At 46.2% G+C, this 21,057-nt stretch overlaps 1 protein-coding gene across 6 annotated transcripts in view; it reads right to left on the bottom strand.

Moving 5' to 3' along the window:
* The window catches only part of NTRK3 (neurotrophic receptor tyrosine kinase 3), a gene marked incomplete at its 3' end in the record, with an annotated part of 367,342 nt that overhangs the window by 215,236 nt on the left and 131,049 nt on the right, over positions 1 to 21,057 (bottom strand). For 4 of the 6 annotated variants that reach the window (XM_081228488.1, XM_081228489.1, XM_081228491.1 and 1 more), the window contains exons 9-11: positions 20,619 to 20,642; positions 19,116 to 19,180; positions 18,203 to 18,305 (exon numbers count right to left, since the gene is read on the bottom strand). In XM_081228488.1, the coding sequence (XP_081084614.1) occupies positions 18,203 to 18,305; positions 19,116 to 19,180; positions 20,619 to 20,642 (192 nt within the window). The remainder of the gene's footprint in view (positions 1 to 18,202; positions 18,306 to 19,115; positions 19,181 to 20,618; positions 20,643 to 21,057) is intronic. The other 2 variants (XM_081228490.1, XM_081228492.1) reach the window with 1 other exon arrangement.

Raw genomic sequence — 21,057 nt, 5'->3', positions numbered from 1 at the left:
AGAAGCCCAGGATAGTTAATGAGTCACTGTAAGTGCCCCAGCTCCCAAGCAGCAGAAGTGGGATTCGACCCCGGGCCTGTCTGGGCACCAGGCGCGTGGCTAGGGAAGAGGTCTCAGTGATGCAGATGGAGGAAGGAGTCATACAATGGGTCTGATTCCACACAAGGTGGCGGTTAAAGGAAGAGACCCAGAGGGAGAGGGAGGGGTAGGTAAACACGGTGTGATCTTAGGGGAAGGCAGGTCCTTCCAGCATCTTCCTGTCCACGGAACGCCACGGGGTAGGAGGAGGAAAGCGAGGCAGGGGAAGAGCTGTTAGCTGGAGGAGAATATTCCTGTCTCTAGCTTATAGGTAATCAACAGGCACCAAAAGAAAATATCCAGATCACATGGCCTATCACAGTAGCCACAAAACTGGGGGTGCCAGTGGTCAGGGGAGGAGGGCTAGGCTCCAGCCCTTCAGAGGCAAAGCTCGTGGGGACCAGAGGACATTCACGCACCCTTCTGCCTGAGGCAGCCTGCCGGCATTAATAAAGCTGTGTGAGTTAGCCCATCACTGTCCATCTACTGGGACAGGCAAGCAATCACCAAACACTCTTTGAATAACGGTGCAGGATGCTACGGAAGGAAAGCACGTGATGTTGAGAAGAGGGGTCACAGGAGCTACCCTGGCTCTGGGCGGCCGGGGCAGGCATGGCTGGGCAGAGAAGACTGGGCTGGAACAGGAAGGAGGTGGAACTGGGAACCCATGAAGCTGTGGGGTGGGGAGCCTTTGAGGCCGTCCAGGCGGAGGCACTGCGGCCTTAGGGAGAGTGAAACATTGAGGAAGCAGAGGCAAGGCCCCCATGGCAGGACTGGAAATCCCATAGCAAGGTGAGGCTGGGGAGGCAGCAGAGGGTCCAGGCAATGCTGGGCCTGGGCTGCTCTGTCGGGCATGTCGGCATCTCTCCTAAGAGCCGGGGGAAGCCTGGAGGGTCTGGAGCAGAGAATGGGACACACGAGCAAATTTCCATTGCAAAGTGTGACTCTGATCCTTAGACTGCAGTGTAGAAAACACAGCAAGAGGGCCAGGCCCAGAGGGTCGTGGGAAGTCTGCCTAGGAAGCTGAGGTGGGAGCCCTGGAGAGAGTGGAGGGGGCAGTGTACAAAGACGGGGGGTGGGGGGCGGCTTCAGGGGTTATGTAGGACGTGACACGGACAGGACCAGGGCTGTGTCAGAGCAGGCAGGGGTGGATGGCGGGGACTGGAGAAGGAGAGGTAGGTGCCAAGGATGGATGACTCCTGTATCTCCAGCGTATGGGACATTCACTGTGACACAAATGATGGGGGTTTGCCCCTGAGTACAGTCTGGGGCATGATGGCCAAGGCATCTACGGAAACTGCTGCTTTCTCACCTGTCTCAGCCACCTCTTTGAACCTGGGGCCAAGCTCCCTACTATGACCTCAGGTAGAATCTGGAAGTGGGGTTTCTGCCAGGGTGTGCTACGCTGTTTCTGGGAGTTGTATACTTGGAGAGACAGAGGAAGAGAGAGCAGAAAGCAGTGGGGGCTGAGATTAAAGGGCCACAAAAGACCCCATTAACCTGCAGCCAAGTGTCCGCCTGAGGCAGGATAAGCAGCTTATGAACTGATAAGAGGAAAGTATGCAGCTGTTAGCTTGGGGAGCTTTTGTCACTGGTTTGTGAGCAAGCAGGAGGCTCTCAGATGATGGAGGGAAAGAAAGGACCATCTGTCAAGGGGTCTCTGCAGTTCTCTGGGATGGGGACCCTCCAAAGCTCTCAGCGGCCCTGGAGCCTCTTCTATTCTGACTTTCAAAAGCAAAATCGTGGCTTAGAGCATGCAGCCTTGGAGTCAGACAGACCCAATGACCCTATCAGGATTCTCAAAATTCCATTTTTTTCATCTGTAAAACTCAGGATGATAATATTGATCTCAGAGCATTCCTGATTGTCAAAATAATGGCAAGAATTATATAGTTAGCTATTTGGTTGAGCAGTTACTATGCTTTGGGTACTGGGTTCTAGGTTATGGGTTCTGTTTTATATATATTATCTCATTTCACCCAGTGAATAAGCCAAGCCTTCAAGATTTTATGTAATGAACCAAGGTCTCAAGGCAAACTAGGCTCTCTCAAGACAGTAATTGTGGATAACCAACAATGAACTACTGTATAGCTCAGCAAACTCTGCTCAATATTATGTAACAACCTAAATGGGAAAAGAATTTGAAAAAGAACAGATACAGGTATATGTATAACTGAATCACTTTGCTGTGCACCTGAAACTAACACAACATTGTTAATCAACTATACGCCAATATAAAATAGCAAGTTTAAAAAAAGATGGTAGTTATTGGTATTTTTATTAGAATAACCTCAGAAGGTACTGGCCCACCTGTATTGCTGACTGGCAAAGCCATCAGGCTGAACCACCAGCCTCAGAGGCTGACCCTAGCTGAGGGGATTTTGCTTCCCCTTGAGTCAGGGAAGTGGTGGAGGCTCAGGCAGGCTGGGGTAGGGAGATGGGAGGAGGAAAGCAATGGCCCAGATGGCAAAAGGCCATCTGCTGGCCAGCACCAGGGTTCCCTCTTGTTCAGCCCTGCTGCAGACTGGTTGGGTACCAGCCTATCTCCATGGGCTCCAAGCAAGGTGAATGTTTAGCATTAGCCATGTGGAAACTTGCACTGAGGGAGGGCCACAAGAAAGTCTCCTGATGGACTTCCCTGGTGGTGCAGTGGTTAAGAATCCGCCTGCAAACACAGGGGACACAGGTTTGAACCTTGGTCCGGGAAGATCCCACATGCCGTGGAACAACTAAGCCCATGCGCCACAACTACCGAGCCTGTGCTCTAGAGCCTGCAAGCCACAACTACTGAGCCCGTGAGCCACAACTACTGAACCCCACGTGCCTAGAGCCCATGCCCTGCAACAAGGGAAGCCACCGCAATGAGAAGCCCAGGCACCGCAATGAAAGAGTAGTAGCCCCCACTCTCTGCAACTAGAGAAAGCCCGCCTGCAGCAAAGAAGACCCAACTCAGCCAAAAATTAATTAATTAATTAATTAAAAAAAAAAAGTCTCCTGATGCCCACAGAACCTGGCAGATCCCAAGACTTCTCAGGACCCCACTCTACTGAGGCATCTGTGAGGTGCAGAGGGATCCCAGGACTTGTACTACCACGAAGTACAGAGCTGTGACTATTCCTCCTTAGCTTGAAATTTTAGAGGGACTTGGGGACGTCTGAAGCCCTGAGAACAAATTTTGAAAACATTCTTTCCTAAAGGCTAGAGAGAAATAGGACTGTAGCCTTACAACTTTCCTCCTCAGCTTTGCAGACCTGCCATCACTGATCACGTGTCCTTGGGCTAATCACTTTCTTTCAATTCTTATTCTTCCTTATTCTTTCAATTGCCTTGCCAGGATAATACCGATAATAGCTACTGTGCAGCATTGTCTTAAGGTTTAGCATGTGTCTGAAAAAGTGTTTGGCATATAATAAGCACTCTATTAATGGTTCCCATATATGACCTGCTTCTTCAAATATAAAGAGTTCTTGGCAGGCTCCTCCATCTTCTGATTAATTTTTCAGGGTACTAGGTCAGTCTACACCAGGGATCTGAAGCTATGGATCAGATCCACAGGCCAAATCCAGTCTGTTACCTGTTTTTGTAAATAAAGTTTTATTGTAACACAGCCAGACCAATTTATTTACAAAGTGTCTACAACAGCCGACATGAGTGATTACCTCAGAAACCATATGGCCAGCAAGGCCTAAAATACTTACTATCCGGCTGCTTAATGAAAAAGGTTGCCAATTTCTAATTACACTGAAGTTTCTCAAACATTAATGAGCATCACAATCACCCAGGGTGTTTTTTAAGAATACCGATTCCCAGGGCCTACAGCCAGAGCACTGGATTCAGGAGATGTGGCCCAGGAGCCTGCATTTTAATCAGCCCCCACCACCATCAATGATTCTGATGCAAGTGGCCCAAGACATTGGAAGGAACCCTGGTCTGTGCAATCAGCAATGCTAAGTGACACCAGAGCCCCGGTTGTCCCCATGAAGGGGCAGATGGAGCCTAGGTGGGGAGAAAGTCAGCACTCTGCATCTAGTAAGGAGGTGCATGCAGCCTGTGCCCCCTTTCCCCAGCAGCTGCCTGCTTTGTTTTAAAGTTCAATGCAGAAAACTTGGAAGACAAAGAAAACAAAAGTCACAAAGGATGAAATAAAAAAAGCTTCCATAATCCAACTATCCAAGGATAACTACCATTTATATTCTGACCTATCAGTCTATATGATCCCAGTATTTTTCCCAGGTATATATATGAAAATATTTTCTCTTTATTTTACAACAAAAACGAATGGGCAACTGTTTGCAGTCTTTACTCACTGGAAAATACATTAATATTTCGATAAACTGAAAGTATTTCCTCTAAGATCAGGAATAAGACAAGGATGTCCACTCTTACCACTATTATTCAACATAGTTTTCGAAGTCCCAGCCACAGCAGAGAAGAAAAAGAAATAAAAGGAATCCAAATAGGAAAAGAAGAAGTAAAACTGTCACTGTTTGCAGATGACATGATACTATACATAGAAAATCCTAAAGATGCCATCAGAAAACTACTAGAGCTAACCAATAAATTTGGTAAAGTTGCAGGATACAAAATTAATGCACAGAAATCTCTTGCATTCCTATACACTAACAATGAAAGATCAGAAAGAGAAATTAAGGACACAATCCCATTCACCATTGCAGCAAAAAGAATAAAATACCTAGGAATAAACCTACCTAAGGAGGCAAAAGACCTGTACTCAGAAAACTATAAGACACTGATGAAAGAAACCAAAGATGACACAGACAGATGGAGAGATATACCATGTTCTTGGACTGAAAGAATCAATACTGTGAAAGTGACTACACTACCCAAAGCAATCTAAAGATTCAATGCAATCACTATCAAATTACCAATGGCATTTTTCACAGAATTAGAACAAAAAATTTTATAATTTGTATGGAAACACAAAAGACCCCGAATAGCCAAAGCAGTCTTGAGAAAGAAAAACGGAGCTGGAAGAATCAGGCTCCCTGACTTCAGACTATACTACAAAGCTATAGTCATCAAGACAACATGGTACTGGCACAAAAACAGAAATACAGATCAAGGAACAGGATAGAAAGCCCAGAGATAAACCCACGCACCTACGGTCACCTAATCTGTGACAAAGGAGGCAAGAATATACAATAGAGAAAAGACAGTCTCTTCAACAAGTGGTGCTGGGAAAACTGGACAGCTACATGTAAAATAATGAAATTAGAACACTTCCTAACACCATACACAAAAATAAACTCAAAATGGAGTAAAGACCTAAATGTAAGACCAGACACTATAAAACTCTTAGAGGCAAACATAGGAAGAACACCCTTGGACATACATCACAGCAAGATGTTTTCTGACCCTCCTGCAAGGTAATAAAAATAAAAACAAAAATAAACAAATGGGACCTAATTAAACTTAAAAGCTTTTGCACAGCAAAGAAAACCATAAACGAGATGAAAAGATAACCCTCAGAATGGGAGAAAATATTTGCAAACAAAGCAACTGACAAGGGATTAATCTCCAAAATATACAAACAGCTCATGCAGCTCAGTATCAAAAAAACATAAAACCCAGTCAAAAAGTAGGCAGAAGACCTAAATAGACATTTCTCCAAAGAAGACATACAGATGGCCAAGAGGCACATGAAAACATGCTTAACATCACTAATTATTAGAGAAATGCAGATCAAAACTACAATGAGGTATCACCTCACACCAGTCAGAATGGCCATCATGAAAAAACTCTACAAACAATAAATGCTGGAGAGAGTGTGGAGGAAAGGAAACCCTCCTACACTGTTGGTGGGAATGTAAATTGATACAGCCACTATGGAGAACACTATGGACGTTCCTTAAAAAACTAAAAATAGAACTACCATGTGACCCAGCAATCCCACTACTGGGTGTATACCCTGAGAAAACCATGATTCAAAAAGACACATGCAGAGCTTCCCTGGTGGCACAGTGGTTGAGAGTCCGCCTGCCGATGCAGGGGACACGAGTTTGTGCCCTGGTCCGGGAAGACCCCACATGCCGTGGAGCGGCTGGGCCCGTGAGCCATGGCCGCTGAGCCTGTGCGTCCGGAGCCTGTGCTCCGCAAGGGGAGAGGCCACAACAGTGAGAGGCCCGCGTAACAGAAAAAAAAAAAAAAAAAAAAAAAAAAGACACATGCACCCCAGTGTTCACTGCAGCACTATTTATAATAGCCACCTGGAAGCAACCTAAATGTTCATCAACAGATGATTGGATAAAGATGATGTGGCACATATATACAATGGAATATTACTCAGCCATAAAAAGGAACAAAATTGGGTCATTTGTAGAAACGTGGGTGGACCTGGAGTCTGTCATACAGAGTGAAGTAAGTCAGAAAGAGAAAAACAAATATCGTGTATTAACGCATATATGTGGAATCTAGAAAAATGGTAGAGGTAGAGAACCTATTTGCAGGACAGGAATAAAGACACAGACATAGAGGACGAATGTGTGGACACAGTGGGGAGGGAAGAGGGGGTGGAATGAATTGGGAGATTGGTATTAACAATCCCATGTGTAAAATAGATAGCTAGTGGAAACCTGCTGTATAGCTCAGGGAGCTCAGCTCGGTGCTCTGTGGTGACCTCTATGGGTGGGATGGGGCAGGTGGGAGGGAGGTCCAAGAGGGAGGGGATATATGTATACGTATAGCTGATTCACTTTGTTGTACAGCAGAAACTAACACAACATTGTGAAGCAACTATACCCCAATTTAAAAATATGTACACATATGAACACTTTCACGTGTCAATAAATATTGCTCTCAAATATCACTCTTGATATTCAACTGTTAAAAAAAGAATGCAGTAAATACATACATGTATGAAATCATCACACTGTACACCTTAAACTTACACATTGTTGTGTATCAAATATATCTCAATAAAGCTGGAAAAAAGAAAAAAAGAATGCAGTAGATCTCTATGAACTAATATGAAATAATCTCAAAGATAGTTACCAAAAATAATGTGGTCCAGAACAATGTGAATACAAGCTGGCATTTGTATAAAGGCAATGGGAAACATCTCTCCTTGTATAGCACTGACTATCTCGGCAAGGATACACAGAACCTCTAAATAGTTATTATCTCAGAAGCAGGAAATTAGGCAGATTGAGAGTAACTTTTACTCCATTATCTTTTACATTTTTGGGATCTCTTACTATTTGCAGGTATATCCTTACAGAAATATTAAAAACTTGCTTTTAAAAACTGTCATTTCTTTTTCTTTCTTTTTTTTTTTTTTCATTTTTTGGCTGGGCGACATGTGGTATCTGGGTTCCCCGACCAGGGATGGAACCCACGCACCCTGCATGGGAAGCGCAGGGTCTTAACTACTGGACTGTCAGGGAAGTCTCCAAAAATTGTCATTTTTAATGTCTTCATTGAAATTACATCATTTGTATGAACCACAGTGTGCTCAACTAACCATTTATTATATTTAAGCAATTCTTAGTTGATCGAGTTGACTGTTTAAGTCACAGTGGGATGAACACCCACACACATCAATATGGGCAGCCGTTGGTGATCACTACCTGAGGTTAAATTCTCAGAAGTGGAGTTTCTGGGACATGGGCTTCCTCTGATTTTAGCCTTTTAATAAAATTTGCCAAACCACTTTCCAGAAAGGCAGGCTCTGCCCACACACTTAGCAACAGCAAACGTGAATGTCCATTTTCCCTTTTGCTCGGATGTCCCCTCATTTCTGACAGTGCTTCTCTTTAGAAGACCTCCAGCTCCAAGTACAGCCCAATCAGGCCGGTGTGTCCCCCAGACGCCCCCCACCTCCAGCCCCACAAAGCAAGCCCAGGCAGTGGCTGGGACGATTGGAGCCATTTCCGCACATCATGGCCAATAACAGTACTCAAATCCTGCCTGCTTTTCTTAAAGACTAAGCCAACAATGGGGGTGCCCCCTGGCACCCCTCCACTGGCCCAAGGCCAACCCACTGAACTCAATTGATTTGGAAGGATTCACTTGGAAAGGTAGTTCCTGGAACTACCTGGGCACCCTCCTCGGGGCTTCATGTCAGACCTGCTGGCAGACAGACCGACGCTGGCATTCTTCTGCCCCACCTGGGAACAGGTGTGCATCGCTGTTACAGCACAGAGGCCCCTCTGAACTCAAGATCCCCGTCAGGTAGGGAGGCTCGGCATTTCTGGGACTGCTAAGGAAACCGTTCCAGTCTTTGGCCCACTATGCAGTTCTTATTCCACAGTCAATTGGGAGGGCAGGGCAGGGGTCCAATGTAAATACCGCTGGAGCGGCAGGACTGAGGAGAACAAAATTCCAGCCACCAAGAGCAGTGCCTCTGAGGCTGGCAGGTGCCCTGGGCCACCACTGACTTAACCCACTAGGCTTCCTCCACCAAACAACATGCCCTGGTCCACTTCAGGGCCTGCCAGCCCAAGCTGCTCCCATTTCCTGTAGCTCCCAACATTACCTCCAAGATCAGCTATGGGAGGAAGAGGAAACAGGATGTGGAAGTTTCTAGAGGAGAGGAATGCCTGCCCAGGCACACAAGGGACTCTGGGCTGGGAATGCTGCCTGCCCACTGACTGCTGGCCTCCCTGGGGCTCTGCCTCCAGCCCTTGTGTTGATGGACCTCACGCTTGTGCTAAGATCAACAGAGGCAGCGGGCCTTACAAGTGCCCTTGTGTGGAAGGAGGTGGCAGTTCGGTATGAACCAACGAAGCCACTGCAGAACTGCCTTAGGAGAGACGCAAGGCTTATTTACCCAAAGAGGGTAGAACTAAAATTGCCTTAGAAGTCGTGGTTCTATTTTGTAATCATATAGTCATATTATTCCAACTAGCAGAGTCGGAGGTTGAGGCCGGCTGATTTTGCTAATGATGCACAGGAAGAAATGGAAGACAGAGATGTTACCTAAGTCCCCAGGTCACAGGCCTGAGGTTTTCACTTCGTCCTTTGTTCCCTGAACTGTGGGCCCCAGAGCAGCATCCTCTGGAAACTGGTTAGAAACACTGACTCTCAGCCCTTCTCCAGAATCTGCATTTTCATAAGAACCCCAGCATCCCCCAGGATTCAGTGCAGTGGTTCCTAAACTTTAGTGAGCATCAAAAATCTCCCCCACTTCACCCCAGGTCTGACCCAGTGGGTGGGGAGTGATCCCAGGCATCTACACATTTCACACGGTCCCAAGGTGACCAGATACACTGGTCTGCAGACTGCATACATGACCTGGGCAACTAATTAAATGCACAGCTGCATCTTGGCCTTACACCGCTGGTTCTCAACTTGGCTGCACAAGTGAAATCACCCGAGGTGTTGAGAAAAGCATGCCCATGCCTGAGTTTCACCTCTAGAATCGGATTTTATCAGTCTGGGGTGCCGCCTGGGCTGAGGGAGTCATACAGTTTGACCAAGTGATGGGAATGTGCAGTGAAGATTGAGAACCATTGATTCAGAGTGACCTCATTTAAAACCTGGTTTTCTTACTCACCAGCCACATGACATGGGGCAATTGAACCACTCTGAGCAGCTTTATTGCCTTTACAATGTGGAGAACAGCCACTCATCAGGACTAAATATTATAAGGTATATTAGACCTTATATGTCTACGTGTGCTTATATGTGTCTGGCACACAGTAGGTACTCAATAAATGCCCAATGCCCCGTATTCTCTTTCCTTGCTATGATTAGAAGTGAAAAATCAGCTGATCCTCTTATCTTTACCCCAAATCCCAGCTCCTCTCTGAACAGGAAGCATAGAAATATCGGTTTCCCTCCTCACCAAAGAGGAAAAAAATGAAGGTGCTAGGGCTTGAAACCATGTTGGAATGTGTCCTCAGGGAGCAGAGCTGGCTTCACGGGCCTGACCCTGACTCCCTGCTCAGAAGAGCCCCACGATCGGGGTATAAGTCTCTGCTGTAGCTGTCCTGCAATTCTAGTGCTTTTGGAAGATTTTGCACTGGGTCCCATAAATTAGGTAGCCGGGCCTGTCAGGAATGAAGCTGGTTTGGAGACCAGTGCAAGGATGCCAGCAAATCCCTCTCTGGCTTGTGGCAGCAGAATTAATACAAGAGAAAAGAATAAAGGGGTGTGCACCAGAGTGACTTGGTGAATCTCTCTCTAAACTAAACATACAGGGGTATCAGGGAAGGGAGGAAGAGAGGGTGTCAATAACCCTCCAAGAGAAAGAGCCAGGAAGAGACCAACCGGAAGCTCTTCTCTTTCCTCTGGATGCTCTGGGGCTGGAGGCGGTGGCAGACACCACTGGTGGCTGAGCCCCAGCTGGATGCAGGCTCCCCTTTCTCCTCCTGCAGCACACTCCTTCCCCACCCCATCCAGCTCATCCCCCTTGATGGATGCACAGCACAAAGGGCAACAGGGTGGGGAGGAGCCGGGGCCAGGGATTTGCAGCAGTTTGCTTGTTTGACGTTGTTTTCAGTGTGTGGTTTTTCTTCCCAAGTCCAAAATCGTGTTTCCCCATCAGCAGTTGTTTCGATCTCTGCTTTGCTGCCTGTGGTTCCGAGGGCTGCTCTTTGGACATCCTAACGCCTCTGCAGAGTTCAGGGGAGAATGGGCTGTGTGAACCCAGGGCTCGGGCGCTGCAGCCATGTGGAAGCTTCTCATTAACCAAAGCCCATGGTCCTTCCTCCTCTGGGCAAGTGAAAGCCCCCAGGACCCACAGGAGAAGATACAGAGATGGAAAGAATGTGCCATAAGAAGACAGGAGATTCTGTTGGGGCTGTTTCTGCAACTTGGCTGTGCAGGGGTGCAAACCACATCGGGCCAAGAACATTGCGAGAAAGTCAAGACCAGCAGCCACTTCCCTTCTTAGTTTTCCATCCTGGTGCCAGGATACAGTCAGATTTCTGGGTCAGTGAGGAAGTGTGTCACCAGGACTTTGGATAAATAATAAAATACTAAAGTTTGTGAATTGTTTAAGAATAAAAATTAGTATGGATTTGATTTTATTCCTAGTTTTAAAAATGCTAACTCCTATGCGGATATATTTTTCTTATGTGTGAAGCTACAGCAAGGGCCAGCATTTGTCCAAAAGCCTGGTTACACCTGCAGGAGTGTATAAGGCATGTGACTGGTAGTCTTCTGTCACATGTAAAGTGGGGGACGAGAGTCTGAGAACTTCTAACCTGAGGTATCAAAGGGCTGTTAACCCTGTGGGAACCGTTGCAATGGCATGAATTAGTAAGAACTGTCCTGTAGCCAAAATCAAATGAATCAGAGGCAATGGCTTTGGCTATGGAGCCAGCATATTGACCACCTTTGGCCTTGCTGTACAGGCGGTAGGGGACGGCCAGGAACAGCCCGCGAGCAGGTAGCCACAGAGGAGGGACATTTTGTATCAGACTCTATTTCCAGGCATTTCTCTTCAAATAGAAGAGTCAGTGTTGGAGAACAGCTGGTTCCCTGGTGCCCTGAGAGAGAGGAACGGAGCAGGGCAGCCTTAACACAACCACCGGTGACAGTGCGGGAACTTCCAGGACCATTCACTGCACACCTGCAAAGATCCCACAAAGACAGAGCAGCAAAGGCATGCCAGAAAAATGCACACTGCCTTCCAGCTTTCTCAACCCTCTGGGCACTGCATTCTAGAACTCTGTCACCAAGTGGGTTGCGACTGCATCTGCAACCAGAAATTTGAAATGAAGCCCAAAGCAGAAGAAGAGAGGCAGAAGACTCCTGGCTTTGATTACTTTATGTCCTGCCTGTGGATTGGCCACAAACCTAACCTATTTTATTTAGACCTGAACGAATGCTAGGAGTGTTCCTTGGGCTTGGAGGGTCTCTCAAGGAGTCTGAAAAGAGGGAAGGGGCATGGAAACTTTTGTTAGGAGAATCCAAGGGCCTGAGGATAACAGCAGCCTCAAAATTATGTTCAAAGAGGCATCTTCCACCAGGAATCCCAAGCCCAGGGTCATTGCCAAGGCCAGGGGTAAGCTTCCTCACTTGCGTACCTCAATTCAGAGGAGGAAACAGAAAAGGAAGTCAAGAAAGAGAAACAAGCAAGAAGGAAAAATAGACTTATTTCAGGAAGTCAGGAAACCCAAGTCCTCCACTCAGTTTCACTTCTGCCTTGCTCTTGGCTTCTGACGCCCCATTAAATCAAGGCCAGATAAGTGTATTTCTCAGGGCAAAAAAAGCTGCCTTATCAGTGGCACTAATGGTGACCTCACCCAGGGTCAAGGTCACCCTTCAGTAGTCTCAGAACTCTCTATTTCTACCCCACACTCATTGTATCAATTCCCTGGCTCTGTGCTCACGGCTATAGATACGGGGACCCTCTAACCCAACTGAAGAAGAAATGCCAGTTAGAGCATCAAACATTAGGAGGCCAGGATCCCAGCCCTACCTCCATCCAGCTGGAAGAAACCCTTCTCAGTCCAATGTTCCAAGGTTAGGAGAGCGGGCAGAAATGACTCCTTCCCAAGTCTAATCATTCCCGTTAACCTAGCAGTTAAACCAGAGGGATAACAGGGCCATTCAACGCAGGCAGCCACCCCCAAGAGCTTTTGGCAGGAGCCAATCAGTCTCTCCAAATCTGACTCTGACAATCCACTTGGAGAGAAGTTACCATCTGTTTATGGGGAAAAAAATGTTAATAACCCCCAATCATAATCAAATAGGCAACCACTTTAAGTACCTATTAGCTGATGCTAATTCACAATGGAACAATCCTGGAGTGCCCATCCACAGGCCCATCAGAGGCACCAGCACACGTCGAACCATTAGGACGGAAGGCAAGCAGATGAAGCACTTAAGGTATTACCGGAAGCCCAACCAGCCTTTCTAGACTCCTGTCCTTCCCAGCCTTCTGGCTTCTGCTGCCTTGCCATGCGGTCCCCAACATGTCCAGAAAGAGACAAAGGAAGTCCTCTAAGCCTGGGAAGCAAGACTCCTCCATCAGCTCCCACCTTTACCCCAGGCCAGGTGTGTCCCAGCTTGAGAAAAGAGGATTAATAAGAGACATGTTTGAAAGCCCCTTTGAAGCAGGACAGCATTCAAAGATAATTAGATAAAGTATTGGAAGAGCAGGGCTGATTTATTCACAATCCGTCTTCATTTCCCAGACCTTCCCAGGCTCTCTGCATACAGCATGCAGGTGGGAAAGCAGGCCAGCATTGCTCTAGCTAGCCGTGCATTTTGGCAGGCCATTTCATTTCTCTGGGCCTGCTTCCTTACCTGTACAATGGGGACATTAGCCTAATAAGTCTAAGGTCTGTTTCAACTCTAATAAACCATTATTCTGTTTCCTCTGTACAGTAAGAGGGAGTCAAGAAGTATGAAGTTCACTCCCACAGTATCTCTGATCTAGACATATATAAAGATGCTTAAGAGGTAGTCAGACAAGAGAGACCAAATAATGTATGCCCTTTTTACAGCCTGCAAAACCCCCACACGTTTGCTTCTTTCTCCATTAAATAATAATGAGAGTCACCTTATATGAAAACTATAGGACATGTTTAAGTACTTAAAGATACACTAGCATCTTCTACCTGGTTATTGTTCTAACAACCACGTGAAATAAACATGGCAGATGCACTGTGGATGTTCATGGTGGGGCAGCCAAGACCAAGAAGTTAGGTCATTCTATCGATAGCTGCCATGAGAAGTGACTGAGAATGCGAGGTAGAATGTCTGTTCTAGAACCAACTCAGCTTAACGAGACTGAAAACCAGAGCAGGTCACCTCCTTTCTTGGGCTTCCTATGCCTCAGTTTCTCATCTCTAAATAATGACACTGCAGGGCCCGGCTAGATCATTGTCACGATCTTTCGATGTCTAATTTTAAAATATTATATGAGGATGAGCATGGAATAAATTCTAAGCCATGTCACTTCCAGGCCCAGGATGCACCGGCACAATATAATTAGTTAAGATACTGACATATTTTGATATATTTCTGTCCCTCCCAGTAAACAACCCCTGCCCTGAACCTCCCGACCACCCACCACTCAACCACCCTGTGATCCAGCATGATTATGAGTTAACACCTGGCGCAGCAGAGAGCCCCCGGGTGCCGGCTCCAGCAGGAGGGTAGCATGTGCTCTGACTGGTCAGTGCCCACACCACACCAAATACTTCAGGATCATCCTGCCACTCTAAAGCATGGGGCTTCATCCACAGCCCAAAGAAAGCCCACTGGACACTCAGCCCCATTTTAGAACCTTTGTGATTATAAGAGAAGATGAGCTCAAATCCTAACCCCTCCACAGGGCAGAATCCTGACCTCTCCCCAGGCCGGAATTTCGATCAACAAGATGGCAGTTGATAACAGTAAAAAAGTGCCTGAGACAATGCATTTTCAGTTCATTTCTATAAACTCTGGTTAATACATTCAACTTCCATAAAATAGGTCCCCAGTGGAATTCCTATATGTACTAACATGGAGAGATCTCTAACACATGACAAGCAAATAAAGAAGATGCAGAAGGGTGCTTAGAGTATAAACACGTGTACAAATTAAAACATACACAAAGTAATGCATCTTGTAAATGTATTCACATATGTAGACATATATATGTGTATGTATATATGTATATCTTTCTTCACATCCTGTACCTATCTGTGACCACTCTTGGGAGTGTTACAGTCTTTAATCATGCTGTTTAAAACTCTCGGGACATGCTCTCTCATCCACATAACATTTATTAATAAGGTCTATAAGAGACAAATATACTTTTGATTGTTTTCTAGATGTCTATGAATAAATGCAATTGTGATTTGGAAAAAACAAACAAAACAAAACATATATATACATATACATAAGTAGAACTATAAAATTGAGCTGGTTACCAGACTTGGCCACTAGGTTTGCCATAGAGTAGAGGCAGTTGCTAACTTGGCAGTCTGCAGGGTATGGGGTCAGCTGGGAGAGAGCCATGGCGGGAAGGGAGGGTGTGCAGAGACAGCAGACAAGGAGAGACAGAGATACAGGGAGAGAGACAAAAACAAGTAGACTGATGGATGCACAGTGAACTCAAGCTAATGACTGCCTATGGAAATGGGAGCGGAAATGGGACCAGGGTGACAGTTAAAGCCATCTTAGTTTTATCAGTAATAGGAATAAAACATTAGATGCAACAGAAGACAAAACAGTAACAGCTGCTTATTCTAAGTGACAGGAATATGAGTGTTTGTTATACTGATGTCCATATTTTTCTATATATTTTTTTATTTCTCAGAAAGAAGTTCATTTTAATAAGTCCTCCTCATCCATACACTGTGTTCCAGGCCCTCAGATGTGGAGGGTGGGAATTATTTATGAGTTTCCCAGATCATCCCCGCTCTACCTCCACTGCCCAGACATCTCAGATTTCCAAATGAGCCGTAACTAGCCCATTACTGATTAACAAGCTGTGCTTGTTTTCTGAGTAAAATTAAAGTCATTCATTTCTAAGTTCAGAAACAATTTGTCAAAGACTGTGCAGAGTTTCAGGCATACTCAGCTGAGTGACTGCGGGTTTCTGCAACAAGTCACTCCTGGTCTAACAGGACAGATGATGTGTGAGCAAGATAATGACAGTGCCCTAGGATTAGGGTAGAAGAAAAGCTTTTTTACTAAATATTGTGTGGGACAAAAGAGGGCATGATTAAGTCTTGGGAGGGCAGCCCTTCCTGGAAGGACAATGAAAGAAGCTTGGAAAGGCTTATACACAAAGAAAAGAAGAAAACTACAACCACAGGGACCCTTTTACATGTCAATTACACACAGATCTCAACACTCAGAGCAATGCAATGAGGGAGGTGGTATCATTCCATCATTTTGAAGTTGCCAGAATAGAGGCTGTGAGAAGTTAAGTAACTTTGCTGGAAACAAAGAGCAATTAAGTGGCATCACAGATTTTTAACTCAGATTTGAAAATTCAAAGCTGAGGAAGGGGTGGCTCTGAAGAGATGGAGGTTCGCCTGAGTCAGATTTGGGGGACTTCTGGTACCCGCAACTTTGCTCTTTTTTCTGGACTGGGAGGCCCACTACTAATAAAAGATTAAGGGTGTATGCAGCCTGGGGCATTTGCTGTTTCATCCTAAGATGAGAACTAAATACAATCAGGCATAACAAAGATCAGAAAGATGCAGGCTTAATTCTAAACAGGGTCAGCCTTGGATACAACATCTCATCCTGCCTCTCACTCTAGCCAAACTTCTTCAGGTCACCTGACTTTAAATTAAGGAATATTTCACTTCCAAACTTATGGACGTGTTCTTGTGGCCCAATCAGGGCCAATGAAGGCAGCTCAGCCCGGGAGAGGGGCGTGGGTGTTGGGAGAGGCTCCAAGGACAGCTGAGGGGAAAGCACCACCCTGGGTGCTGCCTAATCCATCCGACATGGGGACACGCTCTTCCAGAAAACAGATGACAATTAAGGGGAAAAATCTGCTCGTATGGTGGTGCCAGTCTTGTCGCAGGGTCTCAGCTGGTGGTGTGCCTCTCGAGGTGGAGAGCAATAATGCCCATTCTTCCCTTTGGTCAAGGCCCTGTTGTTTTCTTAGGTGGAGGGAGGAAGATCTAGGAATGTTCCTCCCATAGTAGGAAAATTTTGCACAAGTACTAGTGCCAGGTCCTCAAAGCCAGGAGCCCAAGGATGATACTAAGACTGAAGGCTCAGAGCTTTCATGTTGGTCACTGATCTTCCAAACCTGTGAAGCCCTGTTTGGTCCATCGGATACTGGTAGATAAAACCTCTCCAGCCAAAGTGGCTGACCGTGGTCTTCTCTTGTTTAAGTCATCTGGCTTCAGGCCAAACTTCTTATAGAGAAGTTTTATAATTTGCCTTTATGCGTATTTCTCTTGGTCAAAGTACTTCATATGCTTCAAGAAAACCTGGTTTGCTCTTCTGGGACTTGTTCAGCTTAACCAAGAGCAGAAAGAGGCAGGAGGCTTCTGGGAAGCCAGACAGTCCTCCCCCATGATTTCTGCCTTTCTAGTTCTCTATGGCTATCCCTTGCTAGATATCAGTGTTCTAAACTTGTAGGGTGGTCACAGACTCTTTTGACAATATAATAGAAGCTATGGATTAGTTCCTTCCCAACCCCGCCCCCTGCCACCATGTACAAACAATTAAACATTTACATATAAGTTCAGGGGACCTCTATCCCTGTGAATCTCATTCATGCTTTCCCCTTCAATTCCTGAGCCCCCAGGTCAAGACCCCAACCACAGATACCAGTTCGTGTGCAGAAGTCATCGAAATTCATCTTTCTGGATCCCATAATCTCACCAGAAGACTCCAACCTGAATCCTAGCTCAGGAACCTGACGGCTTGTCAAACACTTCATGCTCCCTTCCCACCCATCTCCTATTAACATCAGCCATAAATGGAAACCCCAGCTGGGAGTATATTTTGAAATTCAAGTTTCTGTTTAAGCACTGGTATCCAGCCTCCCTTGCACCATTTGGTCAGATCCATCCTGGGACCAGGCAGATGGATGCTAATTCACCATGTTAACCCCTTTTGTGCCAGTCCCCTTTTCCCAAGCCTTGGTGGAGAGCCACGTCTCACATCCCACCCCAGCTGTAATGGGGTTGAGTACTCTGTGTTGTGGAAACTGGCCAGCAGATTTAGCAGTCACGTTGCTCTTGGCATCCATTCTGGAACTCTGTGTAGAGCTACGTGCTGAGATACCATGCATGGGCAACCTTTCAATGCCACAGTCTACCATCCTACATTTAGTTCTGCTAATACCTTCTCATCACAACTCCAAGGACGGGTGCAGACAAGAGAAAAACCAAGTTACTCAAACAAAGAGTCCTTTTACCCACCAAAAATAAAAAGAAATGTAAGTCCTCTTCATTTGTTCTCAAATCCAACTTCTTTCCCAAATCATCCTCATTGTACCAGCCCACTGAAGCAATGTTTTTAGTCATTACAGAAAAACCAGGTGGTCCACAGTTTGGTCCTCACACCAATGCTGCCTTCAATCCATCATTACCAATAATAAACGTGTAGATGGGAGTCTCCACCAGGGCTGCTTAAGCCCACCACCCTGAAGCCCTCTCAGAGAGCAAAGAGATTAAAACAGCATCTTTTTATCAAAAGGAGCCATGTTTCCCCCATGAGACCCTCGTAAATGAAAATCCCACCTTACCCTTCATTCCAAATTTGGACCGTCGACCATACTTGTTGATCATGATAAAGAGAACCACCAACAGGACACAGGCAAAAGCAGCAAGTCCAACGGCTATGGATACCTATTGGAAGCCAAAAACAGACAGTCGAGCAGTTACAGAAAACCCGAGTATGAAGTAACACGCATGCTCAGAGAACATCCTATTACAGTAGCAACTGTAGCCCTCCCAGAACTTCAGTGAACTTCAGAACTTCTCAGACTGAGTAAAGTCTTGAGAAGATGTAATTTATGAGACTCTAAGAACATCAAAAAATAAATTACCCAGATTGATTAGAGAAAGTTCTATGATTCAGTGTTCTGAGCCCTCTCATCTGGGGACCGTCCTAAGAGATGCAGGAGGAAGCCCAGAGATGCTTCTGTCTGTTGTTCTGTTGTGGTTTTAATTAGCAAGCAAATCTTGCATCTTCACATTGACATTCTTTGCATAATATTCTTATCCAGGAGATTCTAAAAAGACCCCTTTCCTTTTCTCCCCAGAGAAACCTCAGGTTCTGAGAGCGTGGAGTGGGGGCACCTCCCACCCAAGAAGATGCCCTGGGCAACTCTGACTTTTGTAAAAGGCTGTACAGTTAGCAGCCCCTTCGAATCAGGCCCAGCTGGCTCCTAATGGAGTGGGAAGTTTCAAACTGTTCTCCTCCCGAGCCCTACGGCTTAAAGCAGATCCTCAAAGACTTCCTCAAACAATGAATTATTCTCATCAAACAAGGAAGGTTTTAACCACCTGAAAGGAGGTCATTCATCACGGCTTCTCTATACCACATATGCTAGAGTTCCAAATAAGGCAGTATTGGGAAAAGTTAGCTACTAAAACAGAAGCCTGAAAAACTACTGCATCAGTAAACACCTTCCTCTTGACCAAGGAGTGACTCACCCCAAAAGTGTCTTCCTCTGGTTTATGGGTCACAGTGATAGGAGGGGTGGGGCTCACTTCATAGACTGAAAACCAAACATAAATAGAGAAGAGTAGTTAGCTTCCTGGCCACGAGAGCCTCAGCCACGGTCCCTGCCTAACTCCCAAGCCCTCTTGCAAGTTCTTTCTGGAGAACAACCCCTTGAAGCCAGACTCTTGACTGCCTGGCCTCCCCAGGCTTTGCAGGGGTCCCCAGAGATTGGATTCCCGTGTGGCTGCCTGGTGGGTACTGATGACTCAAAGACAGACTCCATAGGTATAAAGAACCTTTGCTCCCGTCCCCCAATCCCCATCCCAGAGTAAATACTGTAACCTGGGCAATGTGGGCCATGAGCTATTGGATAAATAAGAGGGAAAAAACTGGTTTGGGATCACAGCCAGGGTCTGGATTCGGCCAATTTCGTGGGTAATGGTAGCTGTTGCTGACATTCAGCTCCTTTCTGCACCCCTTATCCTGTCCCAGGCTCTCCATGCCCTTCCTCGTTCCCTCTTCACTCCTCAGTGAGATCCAGGAGGCCTGTGGCCCCATAAACAACCCACTATCCATTGCCCTACGGCAGATTTCAGAACACAATGGCAGCTTCAGTTGGCAGCAAGTTTATCTGACTAGGAAACATCTGCTCTTCCCAGCAAGGCCTGGATGGGAAGCCGAGCATCCATTAGTCCTCCTTCTAGAATCAGCTCCTTGTCCAGAGAGAGTCCCAGTTCAAAATTCTCTGGAGGGACATCCTGTGAGATGACAAGTCCTCAAAGACCAAGGACAAACAAAGGAATCTAGGTTATATTTACATCTGTGCCAAACAACAAGGGGCGCTCTAAACAGGACTGTCTACTGTCTCAGGCCGAACAGGGAGCAGAAATGGCCTCAGCCGCCCCGTTCCTCTCCCACAGGGGACAAAAGGAAAAGGAATAAATACGTTTCCCCACAGACCATGAGCGAAACACCAAATCCTTTGTGGATCGTCTAGTCCTGGCCCCGAATCACTTATAGACTGAGCCTCAATAATCTCATTTGAGGACAGGCGAACCTATCAGGAGACCTTGTCAATCACAGCTCCACACGAGGTAGGTCCTGGCTCTCAAAGCAGGTGACAAACACTAACATGTTTATAGGCTCCACATTCTCTCTGCAAGAACAACTGAGATGCTCAACAGGGGTCCACTGGGGCACATGAACCCCACATCCTTCCTGACACCACCTCTGTTCATCTGGGTGGGAAGACCCACAACATGGTCAGACCCTAGAAAACTGCGGGGAAACTGAGGCAGAAAGTGACTGTCCAAGATGAGTGGGCTTGGAACTGCTCAAGTATTTCTACTCTCCTTTCACAGTTCACTCAGATGCTCTCAGTGGCCATGAGTCTGAGGATGCTGGTAGAATACAAAAGAGGGCTATTTGGACTCAGTAGTTACCAAAAGTATCAGAATAAATCACTTTCAAAGCAAAAGGTAAAAGAGACTTACAAGAGACAAAGTTATCCGTGCTCTCTGCAAAAAAGACAAAGAGATCATTAACAAACAGAAATAAAAAACCAGAACAGTTGCACTCTGTCTTTCTCATAGCTATGATCTCTCCCACTCACCATGATCCCCTGTTGCCCTGGCAACTGAAAACTAAAATCCTTGACTCGTCACCCCTCCCCCACACTCTTTAGAAGGTGGTCTTCCAAACGGAGAAGGAATAAGAGCTAAAACTCCTGGTTTCAAGGGAGGTGGCCTGGTCCACCTGGAGACTAGAAACTATACTATGAGATGAGGAACTACATCCAGACTCATCATCTCACCCTCATTCCTCCCGCCCTCAAGTGCCCAGAGTGTTGGGAACGTTGGTGGTACATTAGTGCCAAGAAGAAATGCTGCAAGATGGGCTTCCATGCATCTTCCTGGAAAATTCCAGCTATGA

This window comes from Mesoplodon bidens, assembly GCF_964165515.1.
Source record: "Mesoplodon bidens genome assembly, chromosome: 3".
Classification (NCBI taxonomy): Eukaryota; Metazoa; Chordata; class Mammalia; order Artiodactyla; family Ziphiidae; genus Mesoplodon; species Mesoplodon bidens.
This window is presented reverse-complemented; position numbering and strand designations above follow the sequence as displayed.